Source organism: Sinohyriopsis cumingii, unplaced genomic scaffold, assembly GCF_028554795.1.
Source record: "Sinohyriopsis cumingii isolate HCF-2022 unplaced genomic scaffold, ASM2855479v2 utg000426l, whole genome shotgun sequence".
Classification (NCBI taxonomy): Eukaryota; Metazoa; Mollusca; class Bivalvia; order Unionida; family Unionidae; genus Sinohyriopsis; species Sinohyriopsis cumingii.
Genome location: NW_028315897.1, coordinates 5,822,847 through 5,842,337, shown reverse-complemented (window position 1 = coordinate 5,842,337; position 19,491 = coordinate 5,822,847). Strand labels below are relative to the sequence as shown.

General features: G+C 37.8%; 1 protein-coding gene across 23 annotated transcripts in view; it reads left to right on the top strand.

Annotated features, from left to right (window-relative positions):
• LOC149774119 (E3 ubiquitin-protein ligase TRIM45-like) overlaps positions 1–19,491 on the top strand; it is a 149,198-nt gene that overhangs the window by 5,657 nt on the left and 124,050 nt on the right. For 18 of the 23 annotated variants that reach the window (XM_089945748.1, XM_089945754.1, XM_089945759.1 and 15 more), the window contains exons 2-4: positions 5,994–6,017; positions 12,362–12,385; positions 14,247–14,270. The exons of 1 other annotated variant lie outside the window; for it this stretch is intronic. In XM_089945748.1, coding sequence (XP_089801874.1) covers positions 5,994–6,017; positions 12,362–12,385; positions 14,247–14,270 — 72 coding nt within the window. The remainder of the gene's footprint in view (positions 1–5,993; positions 6,018–12,361; positions 12,386–14,246; positions 14,271–19,491) is intronic. 4 more of the 23 variants (XM_089945753.1, XM_089945767.1, XM_089945769.1 and 1 more) reach the window with 2 other exon arrangements.

The following is a 19,491-nucleotide window of genomic DNA, read 5'->3' as shown; positions in this document are numbered from 1 at the left end:
GCTATCAGAGCCGTCTCGACACTATGAAACTCGAGCGGCTGTAAGTGCTCTTACGAGGCAGCTAAAGAAACATGTGCTTGAATCCGCTAGGATTCCTGAATACATGGAATAACAACGTCGCCAGTACAATGCAAATTATCGAGAAAAGAAATAACGACAAAAAATATTTTAATTTTTGTTATTTGTTTTGTAATGGTGGGCCGTTACGGTCTGTCACGCAAGTACAAACTGACAGTCAATCCTTAACCGAGCGTGTCCAGAAAATTACCGTCTTGGTTGGCTTGACGAAAATGTATTCGTGGCAGCGATGGATTATGACATCGTAAATAAACAGGATTAACGGGCACTAGCACAATCGAATGACCCAGTGGGGCATCCGGAGAAAAGCTTTTAAGAATATATCCCTGCTGAGCCTGCCAGTGGGATGATTGTAAAGACTTTATGTTTTATTGTATTAATATATTTCCTTATAATCATATGTTGGATATTCAATCAAATACTGCTCGAAGAGCGCTCGAAGATTGGTTTGTGTATTTTCATATTCCTGCGCAATCACACTGACGATTTCTCCTATTTGAGGAATTGGTATGCTACTCTCCCGATGTGACACTCCTAAGAAGAGGCTCCGGTACTATGGGGTGTTCATAAAAAAACTGTTTAAAACGGTGAAAAATTATGTAGCCGTGGCTGTCTTGGTCCAACATAAGCTGACACTTCTGGACATCCCAACACGGTTCTGATCAATGACTTATATTTGTCAGCGTCTTTTTCAGACGATGTTGTTTCAATGGCTCGTGTACTCTGATAGTGATCTTTGTTTCTTTTCCCATTATTGATTTGATTCTACGCTGAAGTTCATCATTCAATTCTTCGTTTTGATATGATCCTGTTAGTACGATAACGACTTTCCAGCCTCGGGCGGTGGGAGGGGGGATCTTTCATTAGTCTTGATTTTTTTGTGAGAATACCAGCGAATTGTTGGTGGATAATTCACGAAATGATTTTTCTCTGATTAATAATAAAGTCATAATTGTGCCAGTGCGATTTCAAGTCACCGTCCATTGGTGGATTTTATCGGAGTTGTAAAACTGATATACAATTCCTGCCGCGTTGGCGTCGCAGATAGCATCGTGGTCGTCAGCGGTGTTTTTTTTTATAGCTATGTGGTTATTTATTCGGTCATTATTTTCTATACGGCGGATTCTAAATGTGGCGCTGGAAACGTTGACTTTTTGACGTGGGTATGGTTGCGTTCTTGCGATACCGGTAATGAATATCTATAATTGCAATAAATTCATTGTCTGATATTTCTTCATGGTTTAACCCCAGTCAATATTGATGATATATTTATGCACGCATGCGTTGCCACGTACGTCCATTATGTGAGCTCATATATTTTTTTACTGGCACAGGTATATAGTTTTCGCGATAATAGTAAGGATATCAGCAACACCGACAACAGCGACATCGATTCCTACTTATGGTGATTTTACGTGCGTCGCTGATAATGTACTGATTAATGTCATTGTTTTAGCGACCAGCAAGTAGACCGCATATACAACATTGTTGATGACGATGATACGTCTGCGGTATTTTTTCGGTTCTGTCATTTACTCGTCGATAATTTCTTTAGCGATGCCTTTCACGTACATGCTTCATTATACCGGAATGTATGTGGGATTCATTGTGCTATACTAAGTAATCAATTGCAGTGTTTTCGCGACGAACTCCAGACACCACCAATAAATCGCTGGGATTAGAGTTTTGTCTTCTACATCCAATATAAATGTTTTCTCGGTATTTTGATTTAACACGACGGACACGGTTCAAGAAACTCTATCGGTGGAATGACGCCATGGATACCTCGTACATACCATAAATTTCGTAGTGCTGAACTCCGTTGACATCAGCGGTATGTTCGATGAAGTTGTTTTGTCTTGACCATGTTGGTGATCAAGACGCTTCTGAGATAAACGGAGTCGTATACACTACACCATCAGTAATATTTTCTGATTGTTTATGCGCAGTTATCGATTCGTTTGTGAATTTCAGCAAGCTTAATGTCGACGACATTTGGAACTCCCAAAAAATCACCGATGACTTTAAGTATGTTTCTGAGATGGCTCATAAACGGGCTGTAAAATTATTATATTCAGATCTGAATGTGGGCATTCTATCGCTGATTGTTGTTAACAACGCCCTTATCGCGATGTCGTTGTTGTCAACATATTTCATGGTTGCGGCGTCATCATCCGATTCTGGTTCCTTCAAATTAACAATACTATTTCCGCCCATATTGATTTCGCCGGTCATTGTAACGCCGGCTTTATCAACACGTGCAAATATCTCTCATTTGGTCTGTACGATTGATTCCTACGAGTCTTTGATTTTAGACCATCAGTAAATACGATGATGTTATCGTTTCCGCACCAGAAAGTTGCAGGATAACATCAACCCATTTGATTTTTCTCGTCTTTAGCTTCCCATGCTGATCCTGAAAAAAACAACAACCTCATCCGGAACAACCCCTGCGAGATTCATAAGATCAGCAAGTTCATTTTGTGTCGCAGACACAGAGAGACCAACGTTATTTACCATCATAAACTCTTAACCTGGTTAAAACAATCACTAGCGTACTCGTGTACAACATTATGAGCCTGCACTGATGACCTTGACACATCGTTAAGTACATGATGTATTTATGGACCGCATATGGTGGATTCGTCATTGTGTTGGTAATGTTGAATACTGGATTGGAGTACTTTGCACTCTGCTAGCGATTCTGCTTATGTACTGTAAAAATTTTCTCGGTGGGGCAAATCCGAACAAATACAAATAAACAACACTACATGAATCAACCGTTTATGCTACCCAGTGGGTAACGGGACCAGAACGGCCATCGGGATTACTGACACCAGTTTCAACAAGCTTTGATGTTTCCGGTGTCTACTCAAACATAAAACACCCCTGATTTTTTGTGTATGTTTAAAGCTGAGCAGCATCAAGTAAATCAATATTGGACATGGGGAGCTTTATCGAAACGTTCCTGGTAATATTCGATCCCATCCTTGTTTTTGAGGTGTTTAATCCGTGTGCTGTAACTTTTTTCCGTGCCATGGCAGCAGCTGTTCGAACGGTCCGTGCAACGCCGCTGACTTCAGAGATATTTTTGCCCAATAATCCTATTTTGATGCCGATTACAGCTTTTTAATCTGTCCAGGGGTGAGAGTAAAGTTGACGTGATGATATGGCATTATAATATTAAGAACTCTATGAACATTTACATGTTTTCAACAAGCGCATGAATAACTTTCATTCGTCCACCAACGCCCTCAAGCAACATTGTTTTTTTCGAGAGCATAACAGCGATTTATTTGTAACCACTAGGACCTGCCAGTAATACAGCTATTCGAGTTTGGAAGTGTATGTCGCCACCGACTGCATAAACAAATATGGGTGGTCCACAAAAAGACAAAGGATCGGATAAGTCCCGCTGAGATATCTGCAGTCTAGAACCAACATTCTAATCACCCCTTCCTTGACTGTCATCAACCGCTGATACGCACGTGCAACATGATTGTATTTTAAATTCACCAGCAATTCCTCGAATGGTTCTTGATGTCCATTTATTCGCAGATAAACTTCACTGACCTCGAGCATGTCAAAGACCATTGGGTTTCTCTCTCATGAACCTACTCGTTAGTTTTCCTGAAGCACTAGAAATATATGTCCTGGTGCCGAAACTCCTTGCTTTGATGCTATCTGCTATGTGAATAACCCAGCACCGTTACTGTGGACCTTGTCTGTGGTCATCGTCAGCCACCATTGCGTTGTTTTACCGCCGTCATTCATGAAAAGAGAGCAGCCGGTGTTCATCAGCAGGTGGTGGTGTCATTGTTGGCATCTACAGGACCACAACGAAAGCTTTGTCAGTTTCACCTTACCAGCCTCAACGGTATCGGGGCACCTTATTGCATCGTAGTCCGTGGCTTTTTGAACTAATATTATTGATTTTATTAGCACCAAAAATAACTTTTCTGACATTATTTGCAGAACCCAAAGATGTGCGACAGTAGAATAATACATGAAAATCTGTTATTGTCATGTAACATCGATCGACGTGCTGAGAATCACTGTTACGCTACGGTTCTGGTGGTGATCAGTGGTGTCTTTCGCGAACATCATTGATGGACCGGCGGATCGCGAATAATCATCGGAATATCTTGCCAGACACAATATGGTCGTAGCAACGTAGACGTTTTCGACACATGATTCAATGTAATGTCCATAAAATGCTGACCGTAACACTGTTAAACAATGCCATATCACCATTATTAGCACAACCAACTCGATCTCCAACTCCGTATGCTGTATTATCTGCTTTCAAATTGGCCTTCCATCTGAATAAATGCCACAGGTGGGCATGAAATATCTGCTTATACCATGAACTTGCACCTCGATTTGTCAATGTGCGACAGATGCACGCGCATCATAAGGATAATACTGATAACCACGCACTGATTCATCTTGGAGGTCTGTCGCGTCCATGTTAAATGCGGTATCAGATACACGCTTGAAAAGTTTATGATGGTATTTGTTGTTTAAAATGATCGTCGATCCAGGCCACTTCCCGCTACCAGACTTGCAGTTATATTTATATTCGTCCACGTTTCGGCTTGTTTTGTCAGAGATGGCACAGCAGCTAATTATTTCATTCGCTCATTTCCGGCTTGATTTATTGTTTTGCTGATACTTGCTGGCATCACTTCGACGTTGGACACTTTTACAGGCTGTGGTTTTCGTCGTACTAATCGCGGGAGTCTGTCCCGGATTACTGAGAATGCTTTACCAGCAACATCACCAACAGTGCCACTACCCTTATCATGAACAACTTCGCTTTCACGCCCAGATCATTTGCAATCGGAATAGCTTTTGGGGATATCCTTCTAAATAAACCTTGAATAACATCACATCTCCACAGATTGATGTATAAACCGGTAATTGTGAATTTTTCAGCCTAACCATTTCAGGTCCACGTTGGACATTGTGTATAATCATGTTATTTTGCTATCGCCGATCTAATTGATCAGTCACTGTAGTAATCGTCGGTAATTTCATCACTTAGTGCCAGATAGACGCTGCTGTCCTTGACTACGCCGGTATATAAAAGCTGACAAATATCAGCTGCTTCATTGATGATTTCATGGAAATTATTCCTCGTCTTTCACCAATCAAACGTTCTAGTCGATCAACATCAGCGAAGATTTTGTTTGGACAATGTTCATCTTGAATAACCGGCCAGGTTTGTTTTCTGTGATGTCGATCGCGCGTGGAAAGGCCACTTTCGGTAGCTCCTTCAGGTAGTTCGTCGTTCGGATCTGGATGTTGTTCCAAATGGGTCAAAAAGCTGTATTTTTAGGAGGACAATAGTCCGTTTTGAGTTCCTCGGAATTTTATATATTGTCAAATTTAGCAATAGTGCTCCTTTCATTTTGGTTTTTCGGATATTTTATTTGGGCCCCAAGCTAGCCGAGGTTGCCTACTACATCAATTCTGACCCTCTCACCCAGTCCCGACAGATTTAACATTATTAGATTTGGTCCAGCTTTGAACATGGTGTTAAATTTATTTTTGTCGGAGTTATAACCCACATTAAGATAGTAAGTTAGCACATCTAAGCTTATCAGGGTGTTTAAATATGTAGTGTTTACCTAAACACATTTAATGTGTTGTATGGAGAAAGAAAAAACATTGCATATTTTGAATCATTCTATCCCTTAAGGATAATGAAAAAAGGAGACATTGAAATTAATAGTTTTAAATGCCAGTAGAGTAAGCCAAAAGGGGCATTATGGTAGAAATTATGTTCCAGTAAGGACGTATATTGTATTTACATTTGACAATGTATGTATGATTATATAATCTCTCTTTTGAGACCAAATTAGTGAAGTTTATTTCGCGTTTCTAATTCTATATGTATTATAATCTTTCAGAAAGAAAGAAAGAAGAAAGAAATGGCAAGTATATCATGTCTGTTTTCAGTCAAAGTTACAAAATTGTTTATTCCTGACGGCCGTTCTGTGGTTGTTAGATATGTACAGGTATCACAAACTGTTCATCGAACTCGACTCATCTTTTTGGCATGATTGTCAAGGTTATTAATTCATTGTAATGCTTCTTAATCTTTTGTTGATTAAATATCTATACGATCATTTTGTATTCAGTGAATATCACCTGAACAGTTTGTGATACAAGTCGAAATGGTAAACAAGTTAAGCAACACGTATATTAATATTAATGGTTCGAAGGATTGGAAGAAGGTGGAAATTAAATTTCGAGTCCCCTCATCATTAGCGAAGTAACGATCAGCGTGTCTGAGGTTTTGGTTAGGAAATGTAAAACTCGAGGCTTCTAGAGGTTGAAAACCAACTTTATCACCTATACGTATCACCACTTATGGTATTTGCCAATTACTAGTTATGCTATTCTTGGGATTAGTATGTTGACTGAAACAAGCTGTTAAATTGATTGTTTTGGGTACTATAACCCACGTTAACATATTATTAAGTTAGCACATGCGTTATAAGGTTGAACTGGACATTCTTAATCAGGTGCACTTCCCATAATATATCGCCTAGGCTAGGTTATTCATCAGATTCAACTACAATAGGCACGAATTAAGTTATTCTGAAAATGGCAACATTTAACCGACAAATTGATATAAGAAACTTTGTATGCATGAACACAGGCACGCTCACAAAATAATAATACTAATAATGTGGACTTTGTATAGTTACTAATCTGTATAAGCCCTAAGCGCTTTATAACATTAGACAAACCTATAACATAACAAACATATATAATGATAGTATTACAAAAAAAAAACCAACCAAACACCATGAAATTAGAAAAGCTAAAAACATGCTGAAAATATATAAGGTAGGAAACATTATTAGGTCTTTAAGTCTGTGCGTTCGAAATAAGTGAGTTTTAAGAGCACTCCTGAATGGGATCACTGTGTCTTTGTGTCTAAGTTTAGCAGGCAATTCATTCAACGTTGCTGGACCCTGGTATGCAAAAGAACGTTGTTCAAACAGACATATACATACACACAGAGACACCGACACAGATCACACTCAAACACATACATGACACAAACACACACACACACACACACGAATGTGCTGATATGCCAATGCTCTTATGCATTGATAATGTCTTTAACTAACTTTACACAAATCCAACGTATTGTGTTAATCTACCAGTCAGTGAGCACATACAATGCATGATTCCGTTCCAATCGCTTCTTATTGCAAGACCAACCCAATAAACTCTGATCACAAAATGATCCCCACATACTGATCTAAAACAGGAATGAATTTTTGTTTGACCAAATCACTATTTATACGCATAGTCACTGGCTCATCGTCAAATCATGTGGCACGCTAAACTTAATAATCCCCCAAAAAACGAACAGTAACCTACCGGAGACCAAAAAACCTCAAAGATGTCCGAGTCGGGGCAAAGCTAAGATAATCACTACATAAGACCACCCTAATGAATATAGCCCTTGTGGCGATGAAAAGTTTTAAACTATTGAATACATTACCAAGACCAACGCATTCTCGTGCAAACCGACTTGCGAGAAAATAAACATACATGATCCAAACAGAACGCATAAAACAGAGAATGTAATGTATCCCATCACGTGCAAGATCTGTAGCTTTCTTTATGTCGGAGAAACTAAAAGGTTACACGTACGGATCAGTCTTTGCTGATCTAATTCGATAACAAAGAAGGTGTACATGAGTCCAGTTGCAGAACACCTCTAATCCCGTGGCACACTTTCAGTAGTCTAACACTTATTGCAGTTGCTCACAAGCGCAACTGGAGTTCCGAGACCAGGAAAGAAAAGGAATCTTTCTTGATACACCGCCTTAGAACATTGAAAACAAAAGGTTTAATCCAAGAACACTATACAAAGATAGCTATGCATAAGTAAAATTATCATCTGTTTGCAGCCTGTATATTTTATTTAAGTAATTATTTCAATTTCCTTATTACTCACCAATAACCTATAATTACTATTAGAAATAATGAAATATCCAGGATACAAATTGCGGCTACTCAAATTTACATCAAGAAAACTGTGATGTAGCTTTTGATTTTATACAATACAGTTAGACACAGAACTATGATGTCTATTACAAGAAGCAACGACACACATGCAATGGTTGCTGTTCTAGGTCTTAAAATATCTAAAAAAAAGAAGTGTAGCCAGTAAGTGAAATATAAGTCAACAAACTCACTATTTCCATAGAGAACACTTAAAACGGTAAAAATACACAATTTTGTGAATCAAATTCTAAATAATCATAACTGTCCCGTCGGAATATCCAATAATATATAATGTTCCCAATGAACTCCAGTTGTCTCGAAGTAAGTAGTCTTGAATGTCCTGATATGCTATAGTCTTGAATGTCTGCATATAATAATGATACAGTCAAGAAGGTCTTGGAATGAATTTAAAATAAAATCAAAAGTAATGTATTTTAATCCGAAAAGTCAATTAGCACGTTAGGAATTCCAACGAATGATTTAAAAATATTTCCTTTCAAATGATTTCTAATTCCATCGCAACTAAGCTCAGTTGTTTCCCAGAAACGGATCTAATATTGGGATGAACATTATTTTCTTACAAGCTCACTATTGTATGCACATCTCAAGTATTGGCCTACGACGCAGTAGAATATTATGGGAACGTGATCATTCTAATGAAAAGTTCATCTAACTGGTAAGCAAGGCTAGGCCTTAAACTCAAGTATTAGACAATAAATTGCTTACAACTTGTTATACAAATTACCACGTGGATACTTATCATCTCAGGTAATTTTATCATTTAAAGCCGTACCCCAGAAGAAGGAAAATATGTATTTCAATACTAACGTTTCTCACTTTTCGTTCTTCAAAAACGTGCTGAAATGTCAGATACTTTTATAGTCGGATTATGCTAGTGTATCGTTGAAGAATGCCCACACCAGAACTTATATAGAAGATATTTTTCATTGCTTAGTTTAAGAATTAAGTATAAAGTAGCCATTTTTTCTAATGTACTGAAAAAGCTATGTCTTTTGTGACCCACTGCTTTGTCCATACTTTTGGCTTCTAATGTACTGAAAAAGCATTGTCTTTTGTGACCCATTTCTTTGTGCATACTTTCGTCATTTTTTAAGTTCGAAATGACATGAACACATCCAAAACAATACTTTCTTCTATAATAAATCTTGTGTCCAATATATTGGGACTAAATGCAGGTTATGGTGCCAGGAGAATATCACACTCAGTTTGTATAATTTATAACATGCAATTAGTGACGATTCGAATAAAGGAAAGATAAAGAAGAAACAAACACCAAAATCAATCGTCGTTATACTTTTAAAAGAAATAGACAGATGTTCATTCTTAAGAAATGTTATGCGTTCATAGTATGATATGATTATCTCGCTTACATAAACAATTCACATTACACACATAACACTACAACTACATTATGCAACACAAGTTTGGTTCATGGGTAGTAACTGTTATTTCGTAATTGCATATGCCTAAACAATATAGAACATGCCCCAGAAACTTTGCATTTGTGACCAGGACAGTGATATTTTGAAATGTATATATTTCCAATGAGAACACGGGAGTATGTGTCTTTTAGTTCACATAAAGTAAAAATACAACAACATATGAATCAAAATTAACATGTATTTATACTAAAATAATAAAAAAAATGACTACAACAGGTTTAGAAGTGAGTAGGTTTTCGAGATTTACGATTATACTGTAAACTATGTTCATGCATCAGCCCCAAAATGTAGTCTCCCGTCATGTATTCGTTGTACTATCGATTGTAGCGGCGTTCAAAATCCAGTATATCCTGTTGGAAGCGCTCGCCTTATTCCTCCAGGTACTCCATTTTCTCCTTACATTTATCAAGATGAGCATCAAGGATATGGACTTTGAGGGACATCCTACAGCCGATTGTGCCGTAGTGTTTCACCACAATCTCAACCAGCTCCAAATTGTTTTCGGCCTTGTGGTTTCCCATGAAGCCCCAAACCACTGCGACAAAGCTGTTCCAAGTCGCTTTCTCCTTATTAGTGAGCTTCTTGGGGAATTCATTGCACTACAGCATATTATTTATATGTGGTCCGATGAATCGCCGACTTTGATCTTTGCCTCAGATAGCTTAGGGAAGAAGTCTTGAATGTACTTGAAGGCTGCCGACTCCTTATCTAGAGCTCTGACAAATTGTTTAATAAGGTCCAATTTAATGTGCAGTCCTGGAATCAGTACCTTCCGGGGGTTCACCTATGGCTCCCACTTGACGTTGTTCCTCCCCACAGAAAACTAGGTGCACTGTGGCCAGTCCCACCTGTGGTAGTGCGCCTTGGTGTCCCTGCTGTCCCAAAGCAAAGATATCAGTGAAAATTGGTAAAGCTGCCTTGGAGACCCAACAGGAATGAAATCATTTTGAAACATTCGATGACCTCATCCGTTTTCATCATAGTCAAGGCGTAACAGCAAGGTCTTGATGCTGTTGTAATCTTGTTTTGAGGTGAACAGAGTGAGCCAAGGGAAGAGACGGGTACTTTTTTCTACTATGGAGCAGCATGTCTTTGAGGCTCGTGGATGAGCTGTCATTTGAAAAGATTCCACGGAATACTTTTTCGCTCTTGTCTTGATACATTGTCCGCAGACATAGCAAAATGCAATCAGGAAATAGCACATACTACAGCCTCTTGCAGCCTCCTCAGAAAAATGTATATATGTATCCACTTAGGCAGCTGGAAATAAACTGAACTGGTGAGCTTAAGACCCCTGTATTTATATCAATATTTATATTACTGGAAAGTTTTAGAAAGTTTTAGAAGTTACTCCAAGTTTACGCAGCACTGTATCTATCTAGAATGTTTGGAAAATAGGTAAGGTTGAAAATATCACTGTCTTGGACACAAAAGCAGTGTTTATGTGGAATACTAGCCATTTTCTATAATTTTGAGGCATAAACAACTAGGAAATAACACATTCTACCCAGGAACAAAAGAAAATGTTACACGTTGCTATTTATCAGCTACGTCAGAGTATCCTTACCTCTAATAAATGTTCAAAATAGAAAGCTTAAATGTGTATTTACACTCAATTGCTTGTAGACCTTTTATCATTGTTATAATGTTCAAGCTGAACAAGGATGAGACCAGACGGCTTACTTAATGCATAGCAGAAGTTGCACGTTTTAATGTACTTTTATTTAAGTCTTTGATAGTCAAGGTTTTAATGCCAGGTCTTTGGCATCGTTTCGTCTTAAACATTTACTGTGTTATACACTGAGCCATTGTCATCACGTAAAGCCGAGGCCAACAAGAACGAAAAAGAAACCTGCAAAGCTGCGATTGACATTACCTATCTCTTCCAGAAAAGAATTTAAACAGATGAACATGATTTATCTTAGTGTAAGATGTCTTGATTTGAAACGTGCAACTCAAACGACCATCTACTAGAAACCGTATATGCGCTTAATTTTTATGAAGTGTCATCATTGTATAATTTGCTGTTTCTTCTTGCCTAATTTCCGTAATAAAAGCAAGAATCTTGAATACTATCTTAAAAACAAATCTGATAATTTTGGTTTGTCTTCTTAAGAATGTCATCATGACCATACCCAACAACACGTTTTTAAAACTATTTCGTATAAGAATTAATAACACAATGACCATTTTCAATATTACAAAGAAATGGCTCATGCTTCTATTTTCAATCTCCTCGAAAATATTACTTTTACTGTGCAGATTAATGTGGCATATATAAATGTTGTATTCAGTTAAAAAGGATGCATTACGTTGACACAATATTCCTTTCCTTTGTTAGCCCAGACGGGGCATATTTGATGACTGACGAGCTTTCTGTTTTAATTGCTGTATGCAAATATGCGTATTTTACAAGTTTCAGGAAATTATAAAAAATACCGAAACTCTCTAGATTCATTTGCTTGTTTATGTCTGATCGCATGCGTCATGCACTTTTTTCCATAAAAAAGTAAATGTACTTTATGGCGGAAAACATTGCAGCTCAGTACTGGTTATCACTTTAGGATACAGAAAAGAGAGAAGAGTTAAAATTCAGAGACCTAAATACAAGCCAAGCTGTAAAATAGATTCGTTCTAACGACATTTATTCTTAAATACTCTGCTCAAGTAATGATATATGTGTGTTCTCATTGGCGATGATATGTTTAACATCTCTTTTGACTGTATTTAATGGAAGTTACATTCACATTGTCTGATATCAAATTATTATATTGTTTCAGGAAGAAAGAGAGAAAAAAGAAAAAGTAAGTATTAAGATGCTTTCATTCAGCCAGTAAGTGCACATAATGTTCATCCCTAATACACCTTTTAAAACGTATGTGACAAGGAAGGATAATAATTATAATGTATATAGACTTGGGACTGTACCACATGGTCATAGCGAGATACAGGTTTGTGATTATGTTGTATGTAACCACTTTCTACCTAATTAATTAGTTATACTGTCTGGTAGAACCATCTGCAGTTCGTTTATTTACTTGTACCGCATAGTGTGAAAGTGCGCAGTCTACAAACAAATTAGGGCTGATGATCCGAAGCGGATGGAGGGGTGGGGGTGTGGTGCTGACCTGTCAAAAACGGTGATTTGGAAAGTATCGGCAGCCAACCAGTTTATGCTGAGATGACGGCAATTTGAGTCTGAACAGTCACTTGATTATTTGATGCTATTTTTTTATCGTTATCACAGGACCACTAATTGACTTGCGCGTAAATTTAGTATGCATATGTCTAAGAGAAGTTAATAACTGAAATGTAATTTTCAGTTTAATTTAGTTTATGTAATTGATTAGATTTTTATATTTTACATACAGTGGCTCGTGTTGTTCTATTATATATTCCTGCTCATATATCTGTTATTCCATCCATTACTTTCGTATTTCATCCTGTCAATAATACCAACGTCAGTCATCTCCTACATAACCAACACCAACGCACCATGATGTGTGGGGATCACACCCTCCTCACGATGGCACCGTCAATAACAAGCCAACGTGTCAAATTAAAAAGAATTCGTCGGGAAAATCGCTACCATCGATCACTGCAGACAAGCACACTACAAGGACATCTACATTATTAGACATGAGAACATCCCCATCCCATCGAGATCACATCTCTACGCTACTCATTAACACAACATGACGTGCTCCTTTGATGACAAACGATACTCAACATATGACATTCAAAGATTCGCCATCGGATACACACATGCATACAAAAATGATAATAGATATTATAAACACACTGACACAAAAAACACACACACTCTCACGCACAAAACAAAACAAACAATTGAGCCAGAAAGCCCGATGCCCTAGCTGTTTATATCAAGGGGGGCATCGCTCACTTTTTCACGCAGAAAATAGTGAGCCAGAACCCCCATTAAACTGATACTGCCGTTTTCTACGTTTACAAGTGTGAATACATTCTCAGTCAATAAGTGTACACAGTGAACTTTACCGACCACCGAATTATCGTAATCGTTTAAAAAGTGCATGATATGCTATGTTAATTATTGATTATTCGGTCCTTACCATTCCAAGATTTACTGAGATGTTGACAGAAAACTTTATCCATATACATAATGTGAGGTAGCGTGCTTAACATTGGTCGATACTACAAGAAAGGAATGAAAGTAAGTAACCTGTTTTGGAGTCTGGACATTAAGGTTTTAAATGTGCATATAATTTGGATGGTTGGTTTACATTTATTACCACGAGGAAATTTTGTTCTGTACAAAACAGTGATTTTAGTTCACACGTCATGGCTTCACCAAAAATGTATATATTTGTAGCTTATGTGCGTGACCATATTGTATCGTATGAAAGTACAGACAAAATGTTTACATTAATGTTAGTTCTTGTGCTCAAAGATTTCTTAGTCATGGAACAACAACTTTGTTGATGGTTTATTTTATTGACACTATTCTACGTTATATTGATAGTTTTAGTATTTTATAGAGAAATGTAAACTATGCATCATCATTTATCTAATTTTGTCGTGCCTTACGCTGGATGAATACGTGGATGCGTATATACTTCCCATCTTGAGAGCAAATATGTAGGATATTTCATCTTGACTAATATCAGATTTATCCTATTCTTTCAGGAAGAAAGAGAGAAAAAAGAAAGAGTAAGTAAAATTAGAGTTGCTTTCAGTAAATATATCAAATCATGCGTTACTTACAATTATATGATTTCTAATATGACAATATTTATGAAAACTAATTATTGCCAACTTTTCCTCATTTTTTTACCATTGCCAAAGAAGGATTATTTTCAAACCCGTGTCTATTTAATTTTTTTCGATATTGCACATGTATTACTTTCGACGGAAAACGAAGTAGCATCGTTTGTTCAATAAATGCATCCAAGCGGACACTTTAATGGACTAATACATTATACGTTTGTCTCAAGAAGTGTCTATGATGATATGACATTGTCCTACCAACTTTCTGTCCTGTTTAAGTATTGACTGTCGGGTCCAAACTTTTAGAAGCACTGGGATGATAACTAGTGGCTTTCTTTTTCTAAATGTATAATGTGGCTAACATTGTCTATTTTATCCCAAACGTAAAGGTCACACGAAGGAAAATGTAATAATGAAACTTGTTTCCATGTGCGGAATGAAATTTTAGAAATACCGGAAACACTTTCTTATCATATTCAACAAAACATACACGATGCGTAGTCCCTGAATCAATGATGGAGCCACACAAGATACGACGTCTGCACGGTTTCTGTTGCTACGTGACCAGCTAAGACATATTGGTATTTAATAAGGAGCAATGAGTTTATCTCCAGCAAAGTAGCTATGCAGTAACAATATTTCAAAGAAGGTGTCGAGTTAGTATAAAGCGTTAATAATTAATCTGGAGTATGCTCAATGAGATATAAAAACACACTGTGTCATACACTACTCCAATATTGCAAAATTTGTCTAATTCTGCGTTTCATTATGGCAGGCATGCGTGGATTCACATTATTATTTGTCAAAATCAAAAAACAAAAAAGCAAAAAAAAACATGTTTTAAATGATCCCAACAATTGTCAAGGCGTTCTACGCATAGTTGTGCTAAATAAGAACGTCATCGATATCTTGAATAAAGACGAACTGCATGGACAAGTCAAAGGGAGATAACCTATGAAACTCAAACTGGTTTCCTAAAATGATACTCGCCTATATTAACATGTTTAGTCTTCAAAACATTGGTCTATAAATAGTTAAGCAGACCTGGTTTCAGATTACACTGGTCAACAGTGAAATCATTACTGACTTGAAAAGGCCCTAATCTGTAGTATTTTGGTGTGCCGAACACGAATATAACCGTGAAAAATTTGTATTGGCTCTCGTTTTGAAGATATTCATATACCTCATTTTCTATGTTTCACTGTGTAAATTTCTCCAGTAGGACTGCAGCAACATCCGGAATAATGATGTAACATTGCATAATACCATCATGCTCACATCATCCACAGTTGATTGCATCATTTTCTGATGCAAAGCAATACTAATGCCAAGCGGCTGCTGAAGTAAGTTGACGTCAGCAGTGTACTATACATGTGTAGGCCTATTATACTAATGCCAGGCGGCTGCTGAAGCTGACGTAAGCAGTGTACTATATAAAGCCCAATCAGATAGGTTCAGCATTTAAAATATTTTAGACGTTGTGCGAGACAGTTCAAGCTACTGTTACATAAAACTTATTATTTTATCCATTTACGTACAATAAAGAACAGTAATGCCTCGAAAGTGTGTTAATACCGCGGACAATTTTTGCTATATTTGTGGGGAAGTGACATTTGCCAACCAGAAGAAAAGTATCAATTCTCAAGTGAAGAAGGCATATCATCTTTACTTCGGATGCAAGGTTGGTGACCAAGACAAGCCTTGGGCTTCGCATATATGCTGTGCTACATGTACAACACAGCTTTCACAGTGGTTGAATTGCAAAAGGTCATCAATGCCGTTTGCAGTCCCAATGGTGTGGAGAGAGCCAAGCAACCACCTAAATGACTGTTACTTCTGCTTGGTTCCTCCTCTTTCCGGCGGAATAACGAAGCGAAAGAAGTCGAGAATAGTCTACCCAAACATTCCGTCTGCATTGAGACCAGTTCCACATGGTGAGGGACTTCCTATTCCAGAACCTCCAGCAGAATATTCTCTTGATTCATCTGACGAAGACAAAGGTGAGTCGACCTGTTCTTCTCCTGGTCCATCAGCATGCAGTGATCCAGATTTTCACTGTGGTGCATCATCAACCCCACACAGAATAACACAGGAAGAACTAAATGACCTGATTCGTGATTTGGACTTATCAAAGAACAAGGCAGAATTGCTAGGATCAAGACTCCAACAATGGAATCTTCTAGAAGAAGATGTCACAATTACTGCATATCGAAAGCGCCACCAGCAATTGGAGCCTTTCTTCAGAAAGGAAAGTAATCTGATATTCTGTTCCGATATTGAGGGCCTCATGAATGCTTTAAAAATCACTCATGACCCACAAGAATGGAGACTATTTGTGGACTCTTCGAAACTGAGTCTCAAGGCTGTGCTTTTGCACAATGGAAACATTCTTCCATCTATTCCAGTAGCGTATGCTGTCCACATGAAAGAGACATACGATAACTTAAGGCAGCTACTGAATTCCATTGAGTATAACAAGTACAGCTGGCACCTCTGTGGTGATTTGAAGGTAGTTGCCCTTTTAATGGGACTGCAGCAAGGATATACAAAATACATGTGTTTCTTATGCGAGTGGGATAGCCGAGCAAGGGAAATGCACTACATGAGGAAGGAATGGACTCACAGGCAGAATGTAGCCATTGGAGAGAAGAATATCCAACACCCAGCTCTGGTTGAGGCTCAGAAAATCTTGCTACCACCCCTTCACATCAAACTAGGTTTGATGAAGAACTTCGTGAAAGCCATTGACCGGACTTTGCCAGCATTCCGATACCTGCATGAAAAATTCCCTCGACTCAGCGAAGCAAAGATTAAAGAGGGAGTTTTGTGGGTCCTCAGATTCGAGAGCTTTTCAAAGATGACCGGTTCAACAACTTGCTGGAAGGTGACGCGAAACAAGCATGGAATGCTTTTCGCCTAGTTTCTACAAACTTCCTCGGAAATGTTAGGGCAGAAAACTATAAGGAACTAGTAGAAGACATGTTGATGAAGTATAAGAAACTTGGCTGCAATATGTCTCTAAAGATTCACTTCCTTCATTCCCATTTGGATTTCTTTCCTAGCAACTGTGGTATTGTTAGTGATGAACACGGCGAACGTTTTCATCAAGATATCGCAACAATGGAACAAAGATACCAGGGAAAATGGTCCACTACAATGCTGGCTGACTACTGCTGGACACTCCTCAGAGATGCTCCCGAACAGCTGTACAAGAGACAGGCGAAGAAATCTAAGATGTAGTCAATGACTTGATTTTTTATAGGTAGGCTATTACAGTTGACCTTTTACTATTGGAATGCATTTCGTTATGTAAACATTAATTTCTTGCAGATTACAAAAAAACTAGAGCCAATTTTGCAATTTGACTGTCATATTCGTGTTCAGCACATAAAAATTGATAAGAATTGACTAATTTTATTTCAGTAACATGACTTTTGTAAAAATTTGTTGTCCAGTGTTATTTTGTCTTTTACTGACTTGTTTCAAGCCATTTGATTTGATACTCCCTCATAGTGTTTAGAGAAGTAGGGTATCGAATAAAGTTTTTTCGTTGTATATAATCAATGTATATTAATAGTTTTGTGTACGTGTCTACGTTGATCGGCATTATACACAATTTATCCTTCTCACATAGGAAACAGAAACAATTGCATTATAAGTCATTTAAAGTTGAATCTGTCAATTATTCGATTACTATATATATAGCTATGTGTGTGTGTGTGTGTGTGTGTGTGTGTGTGTGTGTGTGTGTAATCGTTTCCATACTTGACAATGTACTATACTGACTGGGGTGATATTGCTAATTGTCAGATACTATCAAAACTCTAGAAATTCAAGTTGAGGAGAAACAGGTTTCCAAATTATTATTGACTAAACACAAAGTACTGTTCGTATAAATGAAGGTATTTTGAAAAATCGTTTATCCTATTTATGCCACAGAACACAGTTTGTGTGGCTACCAATATTACACCAACTTCATATGCAATCTAATCATTATGTCCAAAATGTTGTTAACCTCAAGTATAATTATCAGCGGTAGGTACTGTAATTTTCCTAGACAATCTTAGTCGTTACCTGCGGTATCCCTCATAAGGCCGTAGGTAAATAAATCAGCGATTTTCATCAGATACTGTATGCACCACAATTGCACCCTCCGACCCGCCATTGATCTAAAAGAAAATGAAATTGCACACCTGTTTTAAAATTTATTGCAATAACTGATTCCTGATATTTAAAAAACTGATTGTTTAATGAATAATTTAATTCTCAAAAGTAATTCCAGAATTTATGTACGAAAACATCGTTATAGGTGTGCGATGGGACAGATGTATCGAACGCCATATTACCCACTAAAAATCAAATGTGGATGGAATATAGAAGAATATTAGAGGAAACCTCGACATTATGAGATAAGTTCTAAAACAAATGAAAACGGGTCGGGTTGTGCCTGCCTTCTAATCGATGTTAAATTATTCAAGGAAACATGTATTATGCAAACAAATGAGAAATTTAATTATTATCTTAACTGCATACTAGACGTGAAAATCGGCAATATAATATATCATTGACATTCTGGCAATTGTAGCCATCTTGCAAATCTCGTCATAGCCGCTCCTGCTGAATGGGCGGTCATGTCAACGTGAGATTGTTACTAAGAGACTTATTATGGTGAAAATGGGACCGACCTGAGATCAAATATATGCACCAATATGGCCATCCTGAAAATCTTTGTTATTGCTACTTCTGAATGAAATGTAATATTGAGATAGGGTTTCCACTTGGATGCTTCTTAAGAGGGGCCTAGTGTTCGAAAGCGCTCACCTTTACCGATCACGGCTGTCTCACCTCTGTCCACGTGGGTTCGAGTCTCGGACTCGGCCAATGTGGTATGTGAGAAAGCTTGCTAGTGGAATTTCTTGGGCCGGTGGTTCTTAAAGGATTTTTTCCGTAGTTCTTCCTGCACCAGTTGTACTTGCCGCCATGTATAGCCTATATTTCCCTGAGGAATGGCGTTAACCCAGAGCAAGAACAACAACATCAAAAGAAAAGCACCATTTTTATAAGTGTTTCTTATGATTCGGCGGGGTTCGAACCCGCGACCTCCCGAATCCGAGGCGGACGCTCTAACTACTAAGCAACCGGACCCATCGTCAATATTGTTAAA